The 24,680-nt window shown below is 48.1% G+C and overlaps 1 protein-coding gene across 1 annotated transcript; it reads left to right on the plus strand.

Annotated features, from left to right (window-relative positions):
* The first annotated feature begins 473 nt into the window (after positions 1-473).
* VSTM5 (V-set and transmembrane domain containing 5) lies at positions 474-24,008 on the plus strand. The gene is made up of 4 exons (XM_059708138.1): positions 474-823; positions 21,005-21,331; positions 21,411-21,551; positions 21,681-24,008. The coding sequence occupies exons 1-4, from the start codon at positions 733-735 to the stop codon at positions 21,722-21,724; spliced, it is 603 nt and encodes a 200-aa protein (XP_059564121.1). The 5' UTR covers positions 474-732; the 3' UTR covers positions 21,725-24,008.
* Positions 24,009-24,680: the final 672 nt, after the last annotated feature.

Here is a 24,680-nt window from a genome sequence, read left to right on the forward strand (position 1 = left end):
TGGATGGATGGAGAATGAATGAATGAATGAATGAATGACGGTGGTAGATAAATGGATGGTGGGTGGGTAGTGGAAATTTGAGTGGCAGATGGTGGGTGAATGATGGATGGATAAATGGGTGGATGGTTAGGTGGATAGATGGGTTCGGATGAGTATATCATCACTGTCCAAAGGGTCCACCCAGAGCAGCCAGCCTGTGGGCTCCCTGGCTCCCCTCTTCTCCCTCCTCTCCCCTCAGGTTGTCGTTTCAGTTTCCTAAAAGCCTTCTCCTTTCCCGTGGAGCCATGATTAGATGGTCCCTCTTGGTCCCGAGGCAACAGCTAGTACTTTCCCTCCTTCCCGCCACCCAGCATCCAGCGAATCTTGAATCGATACCAATCAACTGGGTGTGAACGGAAGGAGACTGCTCCATGTTTGCCAGTATTTACTTCTAAGCGTGTGCATTCTCTCTCTCTCTCTCTCTCTCTCTCTCTCTCTCTCTCTCTCTCTCTCTCTCTCCCTTCCCCTCCCCTCCCCTCCCCTCCCCTCCCATTCTCTCTACCTCTCCTCTCTCTTTCCAGATCCTTGGGAACTGGTTCAACCAGAGCACAACCAGCTAGCTCACCCGCATCTGGCCCGAAGGACGCGCAGGAGCAGAGGAGGAGACGGGAGGCGGCCGGGCAGGCAGGGGCGGCGGCGGCGCACAGCCGGCCGCGCGGGGCAGCCCGTGCCGGCGCGCCTCCGGGCTTGCTCATGAGGCCTCTACCGAGCCGGAGGAGGGAGCGCCGCGGCATCTCCCTGGGGCTGCTCGCCCTCCGCCTGGCCGCAGCCTGCTGTCTGCAGAGTAAGCTCGGGGCTGGGCGGGGCGAGGGAGGGTTGGGGTGCCTGGGCTGCCCAGCCGCCGGCCCGCGCCACCTCGGCTGGCCCTCCCGGGGGCTGGGCGCGGCCTGGAGCTGGCGCCGACCGGGGCCAGAGGGACCCGGGCAGAGCGGAGCCCCCCGGCCAGCCCCCGGGACAATTCTGGGGAGCGCCGCGCCGGCCGGCCGGGCGTTATCAGAGCCGGAAGCCGTCCGGCTTCATTTCTTTTTCCTGGAATAACCAGCCTGCGCCTGAGCTGCCGGAGACCATAGGGCGCACGGGCCCTGCCCCTACTGCTGGGACCCCTCCCCCTCCCCGCTTCCCTTCCCCACTCCCCCCCCACCCCCCCTCCGCCATCCTCCGGGCTCACTCAGACAGACTCTTGCAAGGGTTGGGTGCTGGGCCTGAGTGCAGGCTGGTGTAGCCTCTGCGCTGAGCGGAGCGTGGGCACTGGAAACCCCCTGACTGGAGGCAACGCACAGCCCCACAAACTCGCCTATAGACACAAACAACAGACTGTGAGGCAGTCTTGCTTTCCGGTTTAATCATTAGAATTATTATCATTTCCATTTTACGGATTAGTCAGCTGAGGTTTAAAGAGTGACCAGTGCAGGGCCACTGGAGCGGGGAGGACCAGTAGGAGGAGCCAGCACTTGTTAAGCCCAGAGGCATTTGCCATCCCTCAGACTTGATAAGACTGACTCCTGTCATTTAGCCCCCTGGGCACCCTAAGAAATAAGTGCTACTCTTATCCCTGCTGCACCAGGGAGGACACTGAGGCACCGAGAGGTGGTGGTTACTTGCACAAAGTCCCCAGCTAGCCAGTGGAGCAGCTAGGATTCAAACCTGGGCAATCCAGCACTTCTGACGGTAATGCCTCTCTGGCTAGTGATCAGCTTTGGAAGCTGCAGATCTCAGAAACCCAGGAAAATTGGCGTGAGGCATGTGCATCTAGCTGTCTGTGGGGCAAGAAATCGCTGCTGGGAGCCCATCAGGTGGGTAGGTGTGTTTGGAGTTGCAGTGACCTCTTCCATTGTTTTTCAACCCTCCACCACATATTTCCAACCACCATTCTCAGGCCACATCTGCGCAGCTCTCCCTGACTTCCAAGGGCCTGCCGTTCACCACAGTGTCTAATTCACTTATTCACTCACTCACTCAGAGCACTGCCTGCCTGCAAGAAGCAGGCCACAGTGGGTACTGGAGTTAGCACGGATCACAGTCTTGTCCACAGACAAGGAATCAGGAGAGCCAGCTTGGGGTGGCGAGTCCTAGGAGACTCAAAAGCAGACTAGGGGAGCGGCAAAAAGCCCCCCAAAGGGAGCTACACCTGCTGAGACATGACAGGTGGACGGGAGCACCAGGGTGTCCTAGACAAAGAGGAAGCACGTGCGAAACCTGGAGGACAGGTACAAGTTTTGCAATTCTCCACTCAGTATCTGGCTCCTGCACAGCTGCGCGCTCCAGGCGGCAGGCACTCTTTCCAGCTCTGGTTCCCAGCACGAACCCAGTGCCAGCTAGGCTCTCGACCTGAAAAGTCATTGAGTGGAAGTACACCTGCCTGAAAGAGGCCCGTGCTTCAGGGCCAGCCTCGATGATGTAGTGGGCTCCCTCTCACCAGCTCCCTCCATTTTCTGCCTTTTCAGCCTCTGTCAAAAGCTGCCACCCAGAAAGTCTGATGTTCACCCCTTACACTGAAGTTCTGATAAAGCTCACCCCACAAACACGAACTCACAGACAGCCTGCATCTGAAGCGTTTTCTCTATACATGGACTGCCATGGACTGAGTGTTTGTGGGCCCCCCCCCCGAAATTCATATGTTGAAGTCCTAACCCCCAGGATGTGCTGTTTTTGGAGGTGGGGCCTCTGGAAGACAATGAGGTTTAGATGAGATTATGGGGGTGGAACTTCCATGATAGGATTTAGTGTCCTTGTAAAAAGAGGGAGATGCCAGAGTTTGCCCCTCCGTCATGTGATACGTTAGGAACGTGGCTGTCTGCAAGCTAGGAAGAGAGCCCTCACTAAGAACTGAGTCTGTGGGTACATTAATCTTGACTTCCCGGCCTCCAGAACTGTGAGAAATAGATATCTGCTGTTTAAGCTCCCCCTTCTTTGGTATTTTGTCATAGCAGCCTGAGCTGACTAAGGCTGATTTAAAAGCTTGTCCACTCAGAAAGCTGGCAGGCCTCCTGCAGCAGGCCAAGCTGAGTGCCTTTCTAGGACCCTTGTTCATTTCCTTTCTCACCTCTCAACATGGTAAGTTAGCCATCAGGGCTGTGAGTATCTGGTGCTCCCTCTCGTTTAGAAGCAGATGATCAGAGACTAAAGCAGGGAAGTTTCGTTAATGGCCTGGGTCCTTGTCAGCTTGCTTCTTGTGTTCCAACCCCAGCTTCTGAGAAGCAGCCTGCTGCCCCAACACACACACATACTCATAGACATATATGAATACACACATGAGTGTCCTTTAGCATCCCCACTTTACCCGGGGGAGCTGACCCAACTGAGTTGCTCCCAGCCCAGTGCCCAAGCCAGCAGAGGAACAGAGTGGGGGCTCAGACTGGGTCTGGGGAGGAAGGGAACAGGCTGGGAGCTGCAGGTTCTGAATGGAGCTATGGGTCCTGGATTTAGCTGGGAGTAGGATGGCTGGGAAGGGGAGGCTCAGTGTAGGAGGAATTCCCTTGAAGCCCCTGGGGAGATGCCCAGATTCATAGATCCAGAAAAAGGCCCCAGTGGTCACCAGTGTTGCTGCCCAATGTGGCACATGTTTACTGCGCACCTACTGTGCACCAGGCTCTCCACTGGACCTGGATGACACACAGACAGATGAAGTGTGGTCTCGCTCTGCACTGAACTTGCAGATTAACTTGTAAATGTACCCACCAAACAAAGTGGTTTGGGGGGATGCTTTCCAATAATGCAATCATGCCGAACTGGTTATTCAGCAATTTAGTTTTTACACCAATTGTTTTTAGCTCTATCTGCGTTGATAGGAAGAGATCTCACTCATTCCTCTCAACCTCTATACCTATGTCATTACATAAATGTGCTAATTTTTTAAAATATGTTTTATTGATTTTTTACAGAGAGGAAGGGAGAGAGATAGAGAGTTAGAAACATCGATGAGAGAGAAACATCGATCAGCTGCCTCCTGCATGCTCCCTACTGGGGATGTGCCCGCAACCAAGGTACATGCCCTTGACTGGAATCGAACCTAGGACCCTTCAGTCCACAGGCCAACGCTCTATCCACTGAGCCAAACCGATTAGGGCAAATGTGCTAATTTTTACTTCGTCAGCCTCCTCCTAATAGATGTTTAAGCTTTAAGTGTTTAGCCCTCACTTGAGGGAGAGCAGACCCCTCTTACGGGGTGACAAGTATAGTGCTAGTGATTCATATGGAGGACATGGAAGGCCAGCGCCACTTCCAGGCTGATGGGCGCCTGCTGCACACCCCCCCCACACACACACACACAAATGCCTGGAGGATTAAATTGAAGCTATTGAGGGAGTGGTGGCTTCAACCAAAGAGTCACCCAAATGTCTTCTTTCCTGATCTCAAAGGAGTCCTGATATACTCCCTGCTCATCTGGGAAGGGGCTTTAGGCAGGAGGCCCTCCTTTCTCCATTATCCCCCGGACCTAAGGACACCCATACATCTCATTCGCTGTAAGACTTATACATTTTTTATGTCTAAAGTCGGGATGCATGTTACAAATCAACGGCTTTGCTGTAATCTCTGTTGGCTGGGACTAATCTCTGTTGGTTGAGTTCCTCCCGAGAGAATGTGTGTAGCTTCTGTCTTTCACCAGGAGGCAGCCAACTGGGGAGTAGGAAAAGCTCCATGAAGAAGGTAGGCTGAGTCTTGAAGGATGAGAAGTGTATTCAGCAGGACTGGGTGGAGAAGCGCATTCTAGGCATACTGCAAGGTGTACTATTTATCTTGCGGCCTGGCTGGGCCTGGACATGCTAAAGAAAATAAGGGCAAGTGGGGTGCTGCCTTAGCAGGCATTACCTGGGATCTAACTGGTACCCCACTGACACTGCACCTTTTATAGTCCAGTGCTCTCAGGCCCTGGTCTGGCCATATATGGCTTTTTCCTGGAAAATGGGCTTGGGCCAGGAAATTATTTACTTACCCAGCAGAAATGGGAGTAGGAGAGAGGCAGGATTGGCAGGTTTAAAGTTGGAGAAGGATTTTCTCCCATAACTGGTTTGCTGGGCTGGGAAGGCACCCGTCAGCCCTGTGGGCAAAGGGGAATTGACACACTGGACTGTAGAGAGAGCACAGGACATTCCTTGCTCACGTGGGGTCCAGGAAGCACATTGGTCTTCCTCCTGCTGGGGTGTATCCCAGGGGTGGGGACAGCTCGGCTGCTCTGGGGCTTCCTGGGGAACCTCAGCCGGCAGAAGGGGAAGGGCCTGGGGTAAGCCCTGTATGTGAGGACACCTCCCTTCCCCTAGCACACAGGACAAGGAGGGTGGGCTGGCTCAGTGCTTCTCAGCGAAGGCTGCATGTTAGATCCACCTGGGTGGTGGGGGTGGGGGGGTTTGTAAGACCTACAGATGCCCATGTTCTACCAAGACAGTTAAATCGCTATCTCTGAGGGCAGGACCCAGCACTCTTTTGTTGCTCATTTAAGTCCTCAGGTGTTTCTAATGTGTGGCCACAGGCAGAGAGCTCCCAGACGGGGCCATTTCCATGTCCCTCTTTTAGGCTCATCATATGGAAACAGCTTGTTTCTCCCCCTTCTGTTCTCAGACCGCCACCACTGTGTGTAGTAGTCTCGCCTGTCTGTGTCTTATTTGTGGTTTCACCCCGACAAACCTATAGATCAGGGGTGGGGGACCCTTTTTCTACCAAGGGCCATTTGGAGATTTATAACATCATTCGCGGGCCATGCAAAATTATCTACTTAAAAATTAGCCTGCTGTATTTGCTCACATATTTAATGAACTCACTCCTAACGCCTTGGCAGGGCCAAACCAAATGATTTGGTGGGCCTTATACAGCCTGTGGGCCAGGTGTTTCCTACCCCTGCTATAGATACCTTCCCACCAGGATCAGGACAGGAGACAAGGTTGCTTTGCTTTGAAGTTTGGTTTGGTTCAATAATTAGTTGCCAGCGATGCTCAGCATGGTCCCTGCAATGGGTGTCACATGGCACAGAGGGAGGTCAGATGCCCTGGGAGCACTGAGAAAGGCATTTAGCTCAGTTTGGAGTTGGGAAGAAGCTTCTTGAAGAAGAAGTCTTTTTTTTTTTTTTTTTAAAATATATATATTTTATTGATTATTTTACAGAGAAGAAGGGAGAGGGATAGAGAGTTAGAAACATCGATGAGAGAGAAACATCGACCAGCCGCCTCCTGCACACTCCCCACTGGGGATGTGCCCGCAACCAAGGTACATGCCCCTGACCAGAACCGAACCCGGGACCCTCCAGTCCGCAGGCCGACGCTCCATCCACTGAGCCAAACAGGTCAGGGCAAGAAGAAGTCTTGAAGGCAAAGTAGGAGGTGGCCGGGTGAGCAGGGAAAGAGAGAGTTCTGACAGCAGGAAATAATGAGCACTTAGTGTGGCCATCTTCTCTCCCTTTGCGCCAGTAGCAGGGTGACAATTCTCTAGTAATACCAGGTTTTTCAGCTCATGCCAATTTCTTCATATTCAATCTAGTAAGTCATCTAACAGTTAAAGGAATGCGGCTTGGGAAGGTCTTGGATCATAGGTGGAAGGTGTGGAATAGTTACACTGGTGCCAAAGAATCAGGAAGGAGAAGTGGGTCCCTCGGCCCCAGGCCCGGGCCAGGGGACCCAACGTGAGGCTCCGTGGACTGTTTGCCCTGGTGTACGAATGTATCATCCCTGCCCCAGGCTCACTGTGGGGCAGGGTCACACTTCTTAGGAGCCACGCCCAGAAGCAGAACACCAGACCTGCTCTTCCTCCCACCATGAACCAAACCTTCCGCATTCTTGGGATGGGTGTCCAGTGATCTTGAAGCACAATTATTTCTGTATGTCAGGTAGACTGACAGTTCAATCTGCCAGCTCAGTTTGAGTGAGCTATCTGTCATGTCACACGCTGCTGGAGGCTGGTGAGTCAGACCTAGGGGCATGATGCCTGCTCGCCTGCTCTTTCCAGCAGGGGCCTGATCTCAGACCCACTGAATTAGAAACTGAGGCTGAGGCCCAGCGACGGTGTTTGCACAAGGGCTCCAGGTGATTCTGATGCAGCTAAATGTTGAGAAATGCTGTGTGCTAGCATTATAGAGGACGGAGGGGGCAAATGGATTACTTAGCTCACCTGTTCCTTGGTTCCGAAGGCCCACTCTGCAGGGGCTCTGAGAAAAGATTGGGCTGAGCTGGTTGGGCGCCAAATAACTAATGGACTTCCACATGGAGCAGGTGACTCTGAGTTGGTGCCCCGCAGATGTCAGTCCCCCTCGCTTCCATTCCCAAATGCTCATTGAATGGAATGAGGCTGGATTCAAATCTCATGGCCTGGAATCGGGGCTTCTTCTGGGTGAGAAATCGGGGGAGTCCCCTGGAATTGCTCCTGTCATGCTCTCTCATCCACGTGTTGTTTTGGTTTGTGTTTTTACTATCATTGACAGCAAACCATGATAATCCCTAATTGCAAATGAGACAATGGTGGGCCAGAGAGGTCAAGGGATTTGCCCATTCACACCACTAGGGTGTGTGCAGCCAAAATAGAACCTGGGTCTTTTGGTTCCACGGAGTGTGCACGGATGGCCCTCCCAGGGCTTCCCCGGACAGCATCTTGCCCTCCCCTGCCACCCTTTGCTCCCACAGGCAGGTAGGCCTGCCTTCCTGGCATCTGGGGAGAAGGGTGGAGCAGACTTCTCACAACGCCTGCTAAGTGTCCGCTCTACCGTCAGAGAGGAGCTGGGAAGAACACCGGGTGAGTGTGGTGACCCAGAAGCCACAGGGTGTTTCCAGCAGGTGAGATTCGTCAGCAGTGTCCCAGGAGGTGAAGGTCATCTACTGAGAATGAGGAGGCATTTGTAGGTCCAAAGAAATGGGAGGGATCTTGTCTTAGTAATTGTGGAAAAAATACGAGTAAATTTATGTGAACAAACATAGTAAGACTGGCAGTATGGAGGGCCCTCTTGAATTTTGGTGACGTGAAGGTGCACTGGAAACAGTGGGCTTTGTCGTTCTGGAGAGTGTCTGCCGTGGGGCATGCTTCCGCAGCGCTGACTGCTCGGGTTTGGGCAGAGAGGAAGAAGAGAGTGGTCGATCCAGGGCTGGGAATTTACCTGGCAAATCTGATGAAAAGACAGAGGTCAATGGAGATTAGAGAATTGGAAGGACTGCTTAAGACGATGGAACCAAGGCTGGATAGGGAGGGGTGAGGGTTGGGAAAAGCAGAGGGAATCATCGGGTAGAAGGATGGAGGAGGCCAGTGGGAGAGGCTGAACAGTTAACAGGAAAGAGAGAAGGCTGTGGCCAGAGCAGGCTGCTTTACTGGAGGCCAAGGTAGATGGAGCCAGAATGTTCTTGTAGAAGAGGGTGCTAGATGGATTGTCCATGGGGACGCTGGGACTGGAGGGCAGACCGCGCACATTGTTGAGAAGGGGAGAAAGTGGAATACCCTCAAGGTAACAGGAGATATATATATATATTTCCCCCACAAAAGGGTGGCGTGAAAGTCTAAACAGGTGTTACCCAATAGCACTATAGTGCAAGCTACACCTGCAAGCCACATATGTAATTTCAAATTTTCTAGTGGCCACATTAAATTCACCTGTTTCTTTTTATATTCTCATTTTATTTTTTTTAATATATTTTATTTATTTTTTACAGAGAAGAAGGGAGAGGGATAGTTAGAAACATCGATTCAGCTGCCTCCTGCACACTCCCTACTGGGGATGTGCCCGCAACCAAGGTACATGCCCCTGACTGGAATCGAACCTGGGACCCTTTGGTCTGCAGGCCGACGCTCTATCCACTGAGCCAAACCGGTCAGGGACATTCTCATTTTAATAATGTATTTTGTTTAACCCAACATATCCAAAAATTACCATTTCAATGTATAATCGATGTGAAGATTCTTAATGAGCTATTTTACATCCTAACATACTAAGTACTAGCCTTCAAACTATGACATGTATTTTACACGTAGAGCACATCAGTTTGGACTAGGCCCGTGGTCAGCAAACCACGGCTCGCGAGCCACATGCGGCTCTTTGGCCCCTTCAGTGTGGGTCTTCCACAAAATACCACGTGCGGGCGCACACATACAATGCGATTGAAACTTCGTGGCCCATGCACAGAAGCTGGTATTTTGTGGAAGAGCCACACTCAAGGGGCCAAAGAGCCGCATGTGGCTCGCGAGCCGCGGTTTGCCGAGCCGCAGTTTGCCGAGTCACTAGGCAATTTCACGTGCTCATCAGCTCTGCGTGCCTAGCAGCTACTGTATTGTATTGGAAAGCCCAGGTCGAGACTAGCTTCTTATCCCACCTGTCTCCCAAGTCTTCACCAACATGGTGCAATGTGCGCGTTGGGGAAACAAAATGAGTGAAAAACTTCACCTCTATAATCCAAGTACTTACCTTATTGGAGGCAACTGAGGAGCAGCAAAGAGTTGAGTTCCAGTCTCAGTTCTGATTTTCTACTGGGCAAGGACTTGGGCTCTTGCGTTGTGCCTCTGAGTCTGTCTCCTCACTTGCTCTATGCATCTCTTCCATGGGCTGCTTCTGAGTTGTTTTCTTTATAATAAACTGGTAATAGTTTTCTCAGTGATCAAATAAGCACGTACCTGTGAAGCAACAAGCATAATTTCTTAACCCACGTCTCCTGCCTGCTTCACAGGTTGAGGTAATGTTTGGTAGGTGCTTTATGGTGTAAATGTGAATCACTAGCATTTTCAAACAAGAAGAATCCGGGGCTCAGACCCAATGTTGGCATGCATTTATTTTTAGGATTTCACTGTTTTTGTTTTTTAAGTCTTTCACAAACTTCCTAAAATATGCCAACGGTATAAAAGGGTCTAGAGAAAATACAAGGCTTTCCTCCACCCCAGTCACCCAGTCTCCTCCCCAAAGACAACCACAGCTCCTGGTTTTGAGTGTCTCCTCGCAGAGGCGTTCTGTGTGTTTCCACGGATAGGTGTGCGTGTTTACATTCACTACTTTACTCAAATGGAAACATTTTGCCCTGTGCCTTTTTATTATCTTTGAGACTATCTAATACCAATGCATATAGGCCTGCCTCATTTTTTAATGTCTCTGTAGTATGAACTAAAGTGTGAATGTCGATAATTCGAAGTATGAACATGGATAATTTATTTAACTGGTTGTGACCAGTTAAAAGAAGTAGATGGTCCCTGCTCCTGGTTCTTGAGACAGAGCACCGGAAACCCTAGAATTTCCTGAGTGACAGGAACATCTTTGGTTATAATATTTGGTGTGAGTGCCCAGCTCCCTTCACAAAGCTTTTAAAACCCTTGGAATCACCAGCAGTGGTAAGAGTGTGTTTTTGTTTGTTAATGAGGAGACATCGGAAGATGAGGTCTGGTTGGCAGAGGAACTGACCGTGTGATTAGAGGGTTGGAACTTTCAGCCGCACCCCCCTGACCTGCAGGGCCCCCGAAGGGAGAAGGGTTGGGAATTGAGTTAGTCACCAATGGCCAGTGATGTTATTCAACCATGCCTATGTAATGGAACCCCCCCAATCCCCTACTCTGTCTCCCTGCCCCCCCCCAAAAAAAATTGAAGGGGTTTAGAGAGCTTCTGGGTTGGTGAACACATCAAGGTCCTGGGAGGGAGATGCACCCAAAGAAGGCATGGAGGCTCCACCCGCTTCCCATGCATCTCTTCCATGTGCCTATTCCTGAGTTGTATCCTTTATAGGAAATTGGTGACAGTAAGTAAAGTGCTGTCCTGAGTTCTGTGAGCTGTTCTAGCAAATTATCAAACCTGAGGAGGGGGTCGTGGGAATCCCTGATGTGTAGCCGGTTGGTCAGAAGTAGGAGAGACCAGGACTTGTGATTGACAGAGCCCTTACCCTGTGGGGTCTGTGCTGACTCCAGGTAGCTAGTGTCCAACAGTTTTCCTTCAGTGAACACATGGATTGTCCCAGGCTTTTACTATAATCGACTACCATGCTTCAGTGACAATACTCACTTCTATCTCTGCATCTATGCCCTTATTACTAGTAGGATAAGTTCCTCTGGGTCAAGAGGTAAGTGCTATTTAAATAATTCTCTAGATTTCATCATATTGCCCTCTAATTAGGTCACACCCATTTACAATCCCCACAGTCATGTTTGAAGTATAACTTCTGCACACTCCTGACCACACAATGTTATCCAACTGCTTCATCTTTACCAGTCTGATAGCAAGTCATTCAACTTCCCCGGCCAGGTTTCACTGGGCTGTGATAATAGTGTGTGACATCTGGTACCCAGCAGGTGCTACAAATGGGAATGATGGCTGTTGCTACTGTGGAGTGATTTTTCTAGTTGGGCTACAAATATAGGAACCTGATGAGGGGAGCAGCCTGCCAGCCTCTGTCAAAAACTGCCTCTGTCCATGTTGTTTGGGTTTGGCTGACATTTGTGTGACTTTCCAAGGCCATTAAACAGCAAGATCGTGGGGGAGCTCCCTTGAAGATGAGCTGAGCTCTGGTCTCTGGGTAATCAGGCACTGGTGGGGGTGGGGAATTAAATACCTGAGCTAATTGGAGGGATAGGTACCCTGTAAAATATGTGCTGCAAGTGTCAGTCATCAGCTCTATTCATGGCATTTAAACCCAAGAGCCATTATTTGGGGTTGCTGTGCAGGCCTCCTACACACAGCTGTGTTTCCAGAATTCCAAGCTCGTTTAAGAACGCCAGGAATGAGGCAGGGACATGGGTATTTTAGTAATGTAAAACTGCCAATTCCACTCCTAGCTATTTAACTCTCAGCAGACTTGAGGCTGGGAGAGGGGTCTTGCCAGCACCTCCCTCAGCCAGAACCATTACTCACTCCTTCAGCTCAAAATAGATCCTGATCTCTCCAAATAGGCAGCAGCTTGACAGGCAGGACATACATAATATTCATTCACTCATTCATTCATTCATTCATTCATTCAATTATCCAGCATTTGGTCCTGTCAAGAATATCCACATTTAGAAAATGTCCCTGGGTTCAAAAGACCCATAATGTTTATTTCTACGTTTGGTTTATAAGATTTATAGTGAAAAATACTATTATGTTTTATTGCTCCAATAATTCTGTTGTGGCTGTGTTGCCAATCATTACCCTTCTCACCTCGGTAGCCTAGCTGGTCATGGTACCTGGGGTTAGATATATGAGTCAGGGTTCCAATCTTGCAGAAGAGCAGGATTTATATTCATATTAACTACAGACCAAATGTCCCCGTGGACCTTTTGGTACAGGATCAAATATCAAGCAGCTTTTGGTGCGGACCAAGTCTCTCTGTGGACATTTTGCTCGAGGCCAAATGTCCCATAAGGATTCATACGCGTATATTGTGAACGCCTCACAGTGCCAGGCCCTGTGCTAGGCGCTGGGTTTCTGAGCTGGATGGGAAACGAGTTCTCCAAGCAAAATCTCACGGCCTCCCGTGCACAGGTGCGCTTCCTGCTGCTCCCTATCTGCTCCCCAGGGCAGGCCCAGGTAGGGCCACACCCGGCTGTTCCCAACGGTTTGGGCTCCAGCCAGGGGTTCTCCTGAAGGTGCAAGGACAAGCACATGCGGTGCAATGAGGGTGATGTGTGTACGTGATAACGAACTCTGCTGCCAGCTTGCCCTTCTGGGAGCCAAGTTCAGATCCTACATTCCTCTATTCAAACATCACTGCGTCCTCCCTGCCCCAGGGAGAACTCCTGCCGGTGATCCCAAGCCCTTCAGTTCCTCACACGACAGCCAACCTGCACTTCTTAGTCACCAGGCCCCAAACCTGAGGCTCTGCCATGGCTCCCTGGGGCGGGTACACTGTTCTCCCCGCTGGGATTGGGCTCCCTCCCTTTCCCCATGCTTTTCACATCTTATTCTTCCAGCCTCCGCTTAAATGAGGGTCTCGCCTCTTCCCAAACTCCTGCGGACTGGAGTTGTCCTCAGTAAAACAGGGTAATAATACTCAGCAGGCGGTGGAGGAAGTGTGGCGAGTGCAGGCGAGGTTCCCTAACGAGTGGGAGGCCCCCACCAAGATGGGCTGGCAGTGGGAGCGCTGACCCTGGGAGGTGTGTTCAGAGCAGCGTTAGGGGAGGAATGGCTTTGTCCACCCTCAGCTTACCCAGAGCTGGCTGTCCTACACCCATGCCGAGAGCCTGGGGCGCCTTAGAAATCAGCTCTTGTACACCTTGGAGTTTACTCTTTGCTCTTTGACATTTCCTTTGAGTCTCAGGTAGGGTGGCCAATTGTTCTGGTTTGCCTGTGACTCTCCTGATTTTAGCACTGACACTCGTCACCTTCTAGGAAACCCCTCACCCAGGCAAACCAGAAAGGTTGGTCACACTGGCCAGCGACACAGAACTACTGTGGGAAGGGCAGGTGGTGGGGCTGCAGGTCCTGGATCAGCCCTCAGTGCTCGTCCTTGCTGGGCCTTCCACGTGTCCCCATCCTCACAGCCTTCCTCCCGGAGGTTTTCCAGGCCTCGTTCTAAGTGGAAGACGCTGAGGCTCTGGGAAGCGAAGGCGCTTTCGGCAGGCCTCACTGCAAGGAGACAGCATGGCTGAACCCCTGTGGGTCCCGCCTGCCTCAGGTGTCTCCACCACACCTCGATGCCAACGGAAATAACGCTTTTGGAGGGTGATTCATCACTCCACCCCCACTCCTGAGCCCTGGCTTTCTGATTCCTGATTTAGCTGCTTCCAGGCTTGATAAGGATGAAGACAACAATGAGGAGATACTTATTTCCTGGTTCCCAGCTGCCTCTGATAATCGCAAGGCTGGGTCGATGGCTTTCCGGATGAGGGTGAAAGGATTAAGGGGTCTCCTCCACGACTCCTTAAACTCAGAGGCCACGCGGGCAATGTACCTCTCACCGTTAGCTGATACTCTGGTCCACAGGAACTGTGTTCTGAACAGTATCGACCTTTGTTGTGATTTCAGGAAATAGATCCTTTTTAAAGAATACATTTTTATTTACTTATTTGTAATATTTATTTATTAAACTGGTTGGGGTGACACTGGTCAACATGAACAAATAGGTTTCAGGTGTGGGTTTCTGTGTTACAAGATCTGTATCTTGCACCAAAGTGTGCCCACCACCCCAAGTCAGATCTTCTCCTGTCACCTTACATCAGGACCCCTGCTTCCCCCAACGCCTTCCCTCTGGCAGTCACCACACTGCTGTTTGTGTTCACCAGTTTCAGTTTTCTATCCCACATATGAGTGAAATCATATAGTTCTTAGGTTTTCCCTAACTGACATAGTTCACTCAGCACAACGTTCTCAAGGTCTATCCATGCTGTGGCACATGGTGCTATTTCATCCCTTCTTTTGGCTGAGTAGTACTCCACTGTGTACATGTAGCACGTCTTGATCCAGTCCTCTATTGTGGGACACGTAGGTTGTTTCCATGTCTTGGCTGTGAATAATGCAGCAGTGAACATAGGGGTGTATATATCTTTGCGGATACATGATTTCGAGTTTTTCGGGTAGATGCCCAGGAGAGGGATTGCTGGGTCCAATAATATGTTTTTAAAAGCGGCAAAGCTCTGTAATTTATTTGTAAGAAAAGAAGGAACCATTCTGAGTATAAGTTCTCACCATGTTGATAGATTCTTGGAAACTGAGACTTTAAAACAAAACAATGACAAAACAATGTTATGATGAAACCAAATTAACCCTAGGCTAATTGATACAAATAAGAGTTTAGGTTCCTTCAGTATATTTCTGACAAAAACATCCCAAAACTTCTAAATAATGAGAAGCAAGGTAAACTTTTACACTGAACTTTTCTTTAAACTTTGCCAGGGAGATTGTTTGTTCTAACCAGGAGAACTTAAAAAATATTTTTTTTAATCTTTATTGTTGAAAGTATTACTTATGTCCCTTCCGCGCCCCCTCTCCCCCTCACTGAACTCTTCTGGCTCAACCCTCCACCTCCGACCCCAGGCCTTCGCCACCCTATTGTCTGTGTCCATGGGTTATATATATTTGCATGCAAGGTCTTTGGTTGATCTCCTCCGACCCACCTGCCCTTCCCCGCCTTCCCTCTGAGGTTGGACAGTCTGTTCTATGCTTCTATGTCTCTGGATCTATTTTGTTCATCAGTTTATTTTGTTCATTAGATTCCACATATGAGTGAGATCCTGTGATACTTACCTTTCTCTGACTGGCTTATTTCACTTAGCATAATACACTAGTTTTTTTATTTATTCAATGAGTAACTGTGAAAAGTTAAAAATTATATAAATGTAAAACAAAATAAAATCTTGTTGCCATCCAGTCTCTAAGGAGAAATTCCTGTTAACAGTTTAGCATATATTACTACAACATTTTTCTACATATTAGCACATATTTACACAAATAAAAGTAAGATCTATTATGCTGTTTTATAAATTTATGTTTTAATATGCTTTTATTGATTTTTTGGGGGGGAGAGAGAGAGGAAGGGAGAGGGAGAGAGACATTGATTGGCTGCCTCCTGCAAACCCCCACCTGGGGATCTAGTGCACATCCTGGCTATGTGCCCCGACCGGGAATTGAACTGGCGACCTCTTGGTGCATGGGATGACACTCAACCAACAGAGTCACACTGCCTGGGCTATAAATTTATTTTGTAACTTAGTGACGTGTCATAGACATCTTTCCTTTCTTACAAAGCTTCTCCTATCTGTGGCTGCCTGGCATCCATTGTATAAGTAGAGCCTGATTTATCGAACTCACCTCCTTGAGTAGAACTTTTGAGCCAGCTCTGAATGTTGATCTAGTCACTAAGTTTCTCTGGGCTTGTTCTGGAACAATTTTAGCATGAGGTGCAGAGGTGGTAACTCATTAATTCAACATTTAAACAGTTGACACGCAGTTTGCCTTTAAACTCTTGGAACTGCTAGTTTCCCATCTTTGCTATGGATCATTTATTTCTAATGATGTGGTAGATTGGCAGGAGGAGAAACTCGTTGTTCCTAAAACCGGTTTAAATACCTGGTTAGGTTGTCTCATTAGGAGGAGGTATTTCTGATCAAGGGAAAAGACAGAAATCAACGTGAACTAGTTGGTCAGTTTACACCTGTATCAGTGTTAACCTAAAACTAAAAGGCCAAAGTGAAAAGCAGCAAGCGCTTATTTGAGATCAAAAAAGAGTAGCTATTCAGGACACACTGATTCAGGCAAAAATCCAAATAGTGTTCTGCTTAGGGGACAAAAGTAAGGGGTACGAGAAAGGGAAGGGGCCAATTATATCAATAGAAGGAAGGCATTTCTATTGGTGTAGGAAGGCTAACATAGTGATGTTAATTCTAAAGAATGCTTTTCATTTTCAGTCTGTAGTCTTCTGTCAGTCTGGTAGTCACAATATCTGCTTTCTTGTTATCTTTGCAAACAGTTCTTTAGGCACAATGTCGCTTTAGGCCCTGCCCAAATGTTATTTTGCCCTGTTTTAACACCCCAAAGGCTTGAGGCTTAAGTTACTCAGTCATGGCCTCTCCGCTCCATTTTAAAGTGAATGTTTTTGTATTCTTTTCTTTTTATATCAACATCTAAGAAACTTGGGCTTGTTCTATTCTTGTTTGTTTTTCAGTGTTGCTGTTTCTTAAGCCAAAGTAATTGAAAGGCTCAAATAATGGTCAACATGGTTAACCTAGGATAGTGATGGCGAACCTATGACATGCGTGTCAGAGGTGACACCCGAACTCATTTTTTTGGCTGATTTTTCTTTGTTAAATGGCATTTAAATATATCAAATAAATATCAAAAATATAAATCTTTGTTTTACTATGGTTGCAAATATCAAAAAATTTCTATATGGACACGGCACCAGAGTTAAGTTAGGGTTTTTCAAAATGCTGACATGCCGAGCTCAAAAGGTTCGCCATCACTGACCTAGGACTTATATGGAATACATATACGTGATGATGCAGATTGTCACTAGTTCTAAATATGGTTCTTCAGATCTTACAGTAATCACTGTTCCAAATGCTCCTATTTGTGGTCAGAGAAATAAGAAAATATAGATAGATAAATGATTTAAAAATCTTTTATAAATCATAGATAAATCTTTTCAGTCACCAAGTAGAGTGGGAAAAAGATGGGTTTTGGATCATACAGAAACTGCATTCAAATCTCACCTTTGCCATTTCCTAGCTATGTGGGCATGTTGCTGACTTGCATGTAAAAAATAAAAGAGATAGTAAAGCACATAATCTATATATGTAAAAGGCTAATATGCTAAGTGTCTGACCATCTGACCGGTTGCTATGACGTGCACTGACCAGCAGGGGGCAGGTGCTCAACACAGGAGCTGCTGTGACACACACTGGCTGGCACCACGGACCTGGCACCGACAAACCAACACTCGGCTTCCCCCAAGTGGGGCACAGGCCCTGCCACCACCCCGGAGTGACACCCCACCAAAACGCTGCCAAGACCCCATGGCACAAAATGCGGCCCACAGCCCAGCCCAGCCCTGAAATGGTGGCTGTGGGTGCTGGGTAATGACGTCACGTAGCAACGACTGGCTTCCTCTCCCTAGCGACGACTAGCCTCCTTGCAGTTTCTTCAGCCCAGGAACACCACTTGCTTTATAGCCAGGTGCAAACATTTCACACTTTAACCAAATGTCCGTGAAGCATTTTCCCATGCCTCATCTCATTTGATCCTCACAGAAGTCCTGGAGTAGGTAGATAGGAGACTTGGTGGAATCCTATTTTCTTTTCATTAGCCAGAAAATGGAGATTTAGAAAGCTTAAAAACTTGACCCAACTGAAAAGAAGAAATGGTGGACCTTGAAAATGACTTCAGGTTTTCTCACTGTGCAGAATATAGTCAAACACAGTTAAATATATTACCCTTTGTTCTCCCTGTGTGATCTACAATAATAATTTGCTTCGTGTTGATATTTACTGCTGTGTTGCTGACAATTACCTGAAAGAGATGTTGGGGTGCTTCACTAGGCTTGAAAAAGTTTAGCCACATCAGAAATCAGGTCTAATTAAGCAAGTTTGTTCTATATCTATAAAAGGCTAAGTTGACTTGCGTATGCATGATACATATAAAGCTCTCACTGGTGCCCATCGCACATGTGTGTTTCAATCTGTCATTGTCAACTGTGAATGTGGTTGGCACTTCTATTATAGAGAAAGGGCGAATAGCAATATTAAAATATTTCTTCTAATTAATTTCCTTTCAATGTGCATGAATTCGTGCACTGGGCCACTAGTAAGTAAATAAGATAGTAACTGGCATAGAAAACCCTTGACTGTAGTTCTTTCTTATGTTTGTTAGCTTTTAGATGTACCTAATTTTTTATTTATTGATTGATTGATTGACTTTAGAGAGAGAGAGATGGAGAGAGAGAGGAGAGAGACAGACAGGCAGACATCAATTTGTTAATCCACTTATTTATGCATTCATTGGTTGATTCTTTTATGTGCCCCGACCTGAGATCAAACCAGCAATCTTGGCATATCAGGACGACACTCTAACCAACTGAGTTACCTGGCCAGGGCCAGATGTGCCTAATTTTTAAACTACTGAAGCAGCAACAGTCCTATCAGCAATGGCTCATCCTTCTTCTTGCTTCTATAAATATTTGGTCATTCACGTACTCATTTCCTCAGCAAACATTTATTGATCAATAACTATGTGAGATGTTATGCTGGGTTCAGGGGGCCAACAGAGATGACGAAAACACATAATTCCTGCCCTCCACAGGCTGCCCTGGAATTTGGCCCCTTTTTTCTTCCCAAGAAAAAGAGAGAGAAAGCAAATGTAGCAAAATGTTAATAATTGGTGACTCGGGAGAAGGTATATAGATATGGATTGCACTTGTCTTTCAACCTTTCTGTGAGCTTAGCATTTTTTAAAATAGAGTTGGAGAGAAAATACATTTCTGTAACTTGACAGCTATAACATTTGAAAGCCATTATTCCCAATTTTTCAGCATGGAATTTATCAGATTATCAGTCACCTAGCCAGGTCTTAGGAGAGCAGCACAAATGTGATATGTTGGGAATGGGAGACGGCAATGAGAAAGGCCTGGAAAAGTAACAGGAGTGGTGACCTAGAGCCACAGCAGGGGCCCCAGGGCAACTGGGCACCCAAAGAGTGAGAGGTCTAAACAGAAAGTGGAGGTGGAAACCAAGGGATGGCCTCCAAGCTTGAATCCTGCCCTATTCATTCTGTGGTCTCCAGCCAGCCCTGACCTCTCCTCTCAGCCTGGGGACATTGGTCACATTCTGGGCCATCTCCCTCCAACCACTGACCTTTGATTTGAGCATACAAGATAAATATGTCGGTTTTGGAGTCAGCAGCCCTTGTGTGAATCTCAGCCTTGCAGAGTGAACTTGGACAAGCTAGTCCTGTGGAGCCTGAGGTTTCCTGCATGCAAATCCTTGATGGAATCGCAGTAGGTTGCATGAGGCTGAGAGAATGTGGGTAAAGCAGTTAGCATAGGTACCTACTTGATACAGTATGACAACATATACGTAACCTTAGCCAGTGACACTACTATCAATAGGCCCATCTCATGCAGAAATCTTGGCTTGGTGCTTCTTTGCCTCACCCACCCCCACATCTAGTTCACCAGCATGTCCCCCCATCTTCCAAATTCCCTAAATCAGACCACTCTTCACTCTCCAAGGCGACATCTCCATCTCTTATCCAGTCCTGTGCTCAGCCACCTGACTGCTCTTCCTGCTTCTGTTCTGGTCCCTTCACCCCCAGATCATTTTCCACAGCAGACATTCTTAAGATTAATGGAGAATGTCACCCTCCCAATGAATTCTTCTATGGCCTCCCATCGCCCATGAGTAAAAAACTTTACCCCTGACCTTGACCTCATGGGTCCTGCCCGTCTCTCCAACCTTGTCTCGTAAGCTCTACCCAGGGCTTTCTGTGTTCTAGCCTACTGGCCTATGCCTGTCCCTCAAACACAGCAATGCCCACTCTCACCTCATAGCCTTTGTGGTTGTTCCCTCTGCCTGAAATGTGCTTCCCCCGTGCCTTTATCTGGCTGCCTCCTTTTCCTCCATTAGGTCTCAATCAAAAGCTCTTTGCTCAGCGAGAACCTCCATGACCACTCTATATAAGGGTGTGTACCACGCCATCTCCACTGGCCACTATGCCCTGTTTCACCATCCTTAAAGCACTTGTCATTCTCTAAGATGATCTCGTTGGTTCATTCAGCCCTTGTACATCCCCCTTACGGAATGAAAGCTGCAGGGAGCAGTAGACAGTAACCTTGCATCTTGTTCACTGTCTGTCAGTTCAGGCTGCCAGAACAAAATACACAAACTGGAGGGTTTACACAACAGAAATTTATTTCCTCACAATTCTGGAAGCTGGAAAGATCAAGGTGCTGGCAGGGTTTGGTTCCTGGTAAGACCTCTCTTCCTGGCATATAGACAGCTGCCTGCCGCCGTGTTTTCACATGGCCTTTCCTCCATGTGTGCCCCTGCAGGGAGAGGGTATGAACTCTCTAGTGCAGCGGTTCTCAACCTGTGGGTCGCGACCCCTTTGGGGGTCGAACGACCCTTTCACAGGGGTCGCCTAAGACCATCGGAAAACACATATATAATTACATATTGTTTTTGTGATTAATCACTATGCTTTAATTATGTTCAATTTGTAACAATGAAATTGGGGGTCACCACAACATGAGGAACTGTATTAAAGTGTCGCGGCATTAGGAAGGTTGAGAACCACTGCTCTAGTGTCTCCTTTTATAAAGACCTTAATCCTATTGGGTTAGAGCCATACCCTTATGACCTCATTTAACCTTAATTACTGCCTTTGAGGCCCCAACTCCAAATACAACCAAATTGGGGATGAGTGTTTCAGTATAGATATTTGGGGGGGATATAAACATTCAGTCTATAACATTCACCATTGTAGCATTAACACCAGAACTTAAGAGAGAGCTTGGCATGTAATAGGCACTCAATGAATATTTGATAAATAAATCAATGAATTATAGAAGTTCACGCCACTGTAAGTCCATATAAGTTGCCCCACATCTAGCACTCCATCCTGCAGGTCAGGGCGTGTCACTGTACATTCCCCAGTCTGCCATCAATGCCACGGTGGAGGAAGACATCCTGCTCTCCGTGGAGTACTCCTGCCATGGCATCCCCACCATCGAATGGAAGTATACATCCACCTGGGGGGTGCAGAGGATCGTGGAGTGGAAGCCAGGGACTCAGGCCAACATCTCCCAGAGCCACAAGGATAGAGTCTGCACCTTTGACAATGGTTCCATCCAGCTATTCAGTGTGGGCGTGAGGGATTCCGGCTACTATGTCATCACGGTGACCGAGCGCCTGGGGAGCAGCCAGTTTGGCACCATCGTGCTGCATGTGTCAGGTAAGACGGCTCCAGGGGCCCTGTGCGTGGGAGGCCGACTTCATGACATTAAAAAAGACGTATCTTCCCCACCCCACAGAGATCCTCTATGAAGACCTCCACTTTGTCGCTGTCTTCCTTGCTTTTCTTGCTGCTGTGGCCGCAGTGTTAATTAGCCTCATGTGGGTTTGCAATAAGTGTGCATATAAATTCCAGAGGAAGAGAAGACACAAGCTCAAAGGTAATTCTCGGGGCCTTGTGATAATCAGCTCATGCTTTCATGGCTGGAAGTAGCCCACGTTAGCTGGTTCTCACCAAAAACCACCTTATGGCTGATTTGCAACTCATGGACTTGTCTTTTGCTTTGCAGAGAGCACAACTGAGGAGATTGAGCTACAGGATGTTGAGTGTTAGCCAAGGCTGAGCCCGATGACATTCCTACCTCAAGAGGAAAACTATTTTCCAGTGGAAGGCGCAAACATACCAACCCATGCTAAGAGCCTCCTGTTGTCCTGCCACAGCCGCCCGTTCCTGATGGGCCTGCCGGCCGTGGACAGAGTGGACTGCATGGAGTTGAGGACTCTGGATTGGACCAAGTCAGTTCTTGCACGTGCATGAAAATCAAGAAGAGTGCTTTGCGTGGCTGCAGCCCAGAGCTGTGCTAACCCGCGGGCAATGGCATAGGGCCAGCACTGGCTGCTTGCTCACTGTGCTCTGCTCGGCCCAGAATATAGCCATTGGAGGCGTCCCCATGCTGGAGGCCAGAGTACTCGCGGTCAGGTGTGCAGCCAGCAGGCTGTCTGTGCTCCTGCCTGCTCTGCCCTCCAACCCTCTGCTGTGGGGCTGTTGTGAGAAAACGTGAGGCGTTTAGACCATCTGCTGCCCAAGACAGAGGTTGGACGAGACCAAGGGGTGCTGCTGTGCTTTAGGGAGTTGCTCAGAGAAGGGCGAGCACCCCCATGGCCTGGAACTTCAGGGAAGAGAGCTTAATTTGTTCTTGAGGGACCCGCATTGGGAACAAGGAAACAGAAAATTATCTTTCTTTTCCTGTCTTGGTCCAACGTTAATGAATTTTCCCTCCTGTGGCCCCAGCGTCAGCCAGTGTGAGGAGCACAGTTTTCACCGTGGGCAGCATCTGGCCTGCAGGGAACTCCTGCCCGGCTGTGTGAAAGCTGGGCCTGCGTAACGGGTGGCACAACAGGAAGTCAGCATGAGGATTCTTCAGTGATCTGAAAACAACCAGCACTCTACTGAGTACTGGAAATTGATGAAATGCTCTGGGGTGTCGGGCTCCCTGTGAAATTGGGGGCTGGATCTCAGCTGGCTTTGGCTTTATTCTCTTAAGTGTTGGTGAGCATGTTTACCTGAAAGTTTCTCCGTCCCCGCGTCCATTTGGCAAGCTCTAAATCATGACTGCATTTATTTGCCATTATCTTTTCTCTCTCCAGTATTCTTAGCTACAGACCAAAGGTGCCATCTCCATTATTGGTGGAGGCTGAAGCTATTAGCTGAGTCCCCAGTCTTTAGCTGCAAATTCGCCCATGCAAAGCAGAGTAAGAATATTCCCTTCTGCCTGGCTGGTGCGGCCGTTGGTTGAGCATTGTCCCATGCACCAAGGGATCACTAGTTCAATTTCCAGTTGGGGCACATGTCCAGGTTGCAGGCTTGATCCCCATCAGGGGGCATGCAGGAGGCAGCCAATCAATGTTGGTGCTCTCTCATCGATGTTTCTATTTCTCTCTCTCTCCCTCTCCCTTCCTCTTAAGCTAAAAAAAGAGAGAGAGAGAAAAGAATATTCCCTTCTCTCACCCCCACTTCATGTCCTTAATATCCACATCTTTTCTACTTCCCATGTGGCAGAATAAGGAGTTGTCGGCAGAAGTTAGTATGTCATCTTTCCTTGAGTAACGAATCCAGGCTTGCAGGAAGAAATCTTTAGCAATATTCAGACAGGAGCTACCAAGGATCTAGAGAAGGACTCTGAAGGCACTACCTGAATCAAAAGGCAAGGGAGTAATTGGTCTGCACAATTGATTTGTAGCACTAGCTCTTGACAGAAGTTCCCACCTCAGGCCACCTCCTGCACACACACGTGTGAACGTGCACCCCTGTGCCCTCTCCCTGGGCAGCACAGGAGCCAGGCCTGTGCCAGGACAGGTTCCTTGTACCAGTCTCCAGTGCTCTGGAAAGGCACGGGGAGAACGGGGGTCTAGGACCTGCTTATGTCTTTCTCCTTTCACACACTGCGCCCATCCGTGGGAAACCGGTTTGGATCCAGTAGCTACTGGAGTCTGAGTCCTCTTTTACCACCTGCTTTTCAGAACGCTGCCTCTCAGCTTGTCAGACGTCCGGGGTGGAAATCTTCATAATAAAAGGAGAAATGGGATAATGCCCAGTGAGAGGCCTCAGGGGCAAACCCAGATGTCCATTACATTGCCCCCCAAATATGTCATGAAAGGTTTTGCCTCTTCTTTCCATTTCTTTATTTTGCACTTTTAAAGCTCCCTCCATCCTGAACATTCCTGTGGAAAGTTTTTGATTCTAGAGCCTGAGGTTTTTGTCTATTTTTCGAGACAGGAAAATATTAACATCAGAGAAGTTAGCCACTGTAAATGTTAAGCTAAAAGTTATTATGTTTCAAACTGTGAAGGTGTTTCAAAGAATGAAATAAAACCTGAAAATAAAGTTCTCCTTTGTGTGTGAGACTACTGTTGCGGAGAGAGGCCCCAGGGCCAGGGTCCCACAGCTGCGGGCATAAGCAAACCCCTCAGTCAAGGTCATGGGTCCGGCACATTTCTATTTATTTGTTTTCGTTTACTTGTTTCTGAGGAGAGACTTAAAAACCTTTTATTATAAAAATTTCAAACATGCACAAAAATGAAAAATTATGACTTCCCATGTACCCATTACCCAGCTCCAATAAAATTGTCAACTCATGCCAATCTTGTTTCAGCTTTGCCTTCTCCCCAACTAGATACTGCATGATTTGAAGCAGGCAGCCTGTCATTCATTTTTTAAAAAGATAGTGTCACCACATTATTGTCTGGGTTATGCATATAAGCATATATGTTCTTTGGTTAATCTCTTACAGCCCCTCCCATCCCCTCCCATCTGAGATCTGTCAGTCTGGTCCATGCTTCTATGTCTCTGGACCTATTTTGTTTGTCAATTTATTTTGTTCATTAGATTCCACGTATAAATGATATCGTGAGATTTGTCTTTCTCTGGCTTATTTCGTGCACCCTAAGATGACAATAGAATGGATCACATGGTTTCTAACAGTAAACATTCTTTAGCAGTTCAGAAAAACACTTTATTATTACCATCATTCTTCCTTCTATTTGAGGTTTTTGCTTCCAGGATATAAATC

The sequence above is a fragment of the Myotis daubentonii genome, chromosome 9, assembly GCF_963259705.1.
Source record: "Myotis daubentonii chromosome 9, mMyoDau2.1, whole genome shotgun sequence".
Lineage (NCBI taxonomy): Eukaryota > Metazoa > Chordata > Mammalia > Chiroptera > Vespertilionidae > Myotis > Myotis daubentonii.

Excerpts from the sequence above, each read along its gene's own strand:
- VSTM5 (XM_059708138.1), top strand. The coding sequence starts at position 733 with ATGAGGCCTCTACCGAGCCGGAGGAGGGAGCGCCGCGGCATCTCCCTG. Across the intron at positions 21,332-21,410 it reads CATCGTGCTGCATGTGTCAG|AGATCCTCTATGAAGACCTC; the intron begins GTAAGACGGCTC and ends CCCACCCCACAG. Across the intron at positions 21,552-21,680 it reads GAGAAGACACAAGCTCAAAG|AGAGCACAACTGAGGAGATT; the intron begins GTAATTCTCGGG and ends TTTGCTTTGCAG.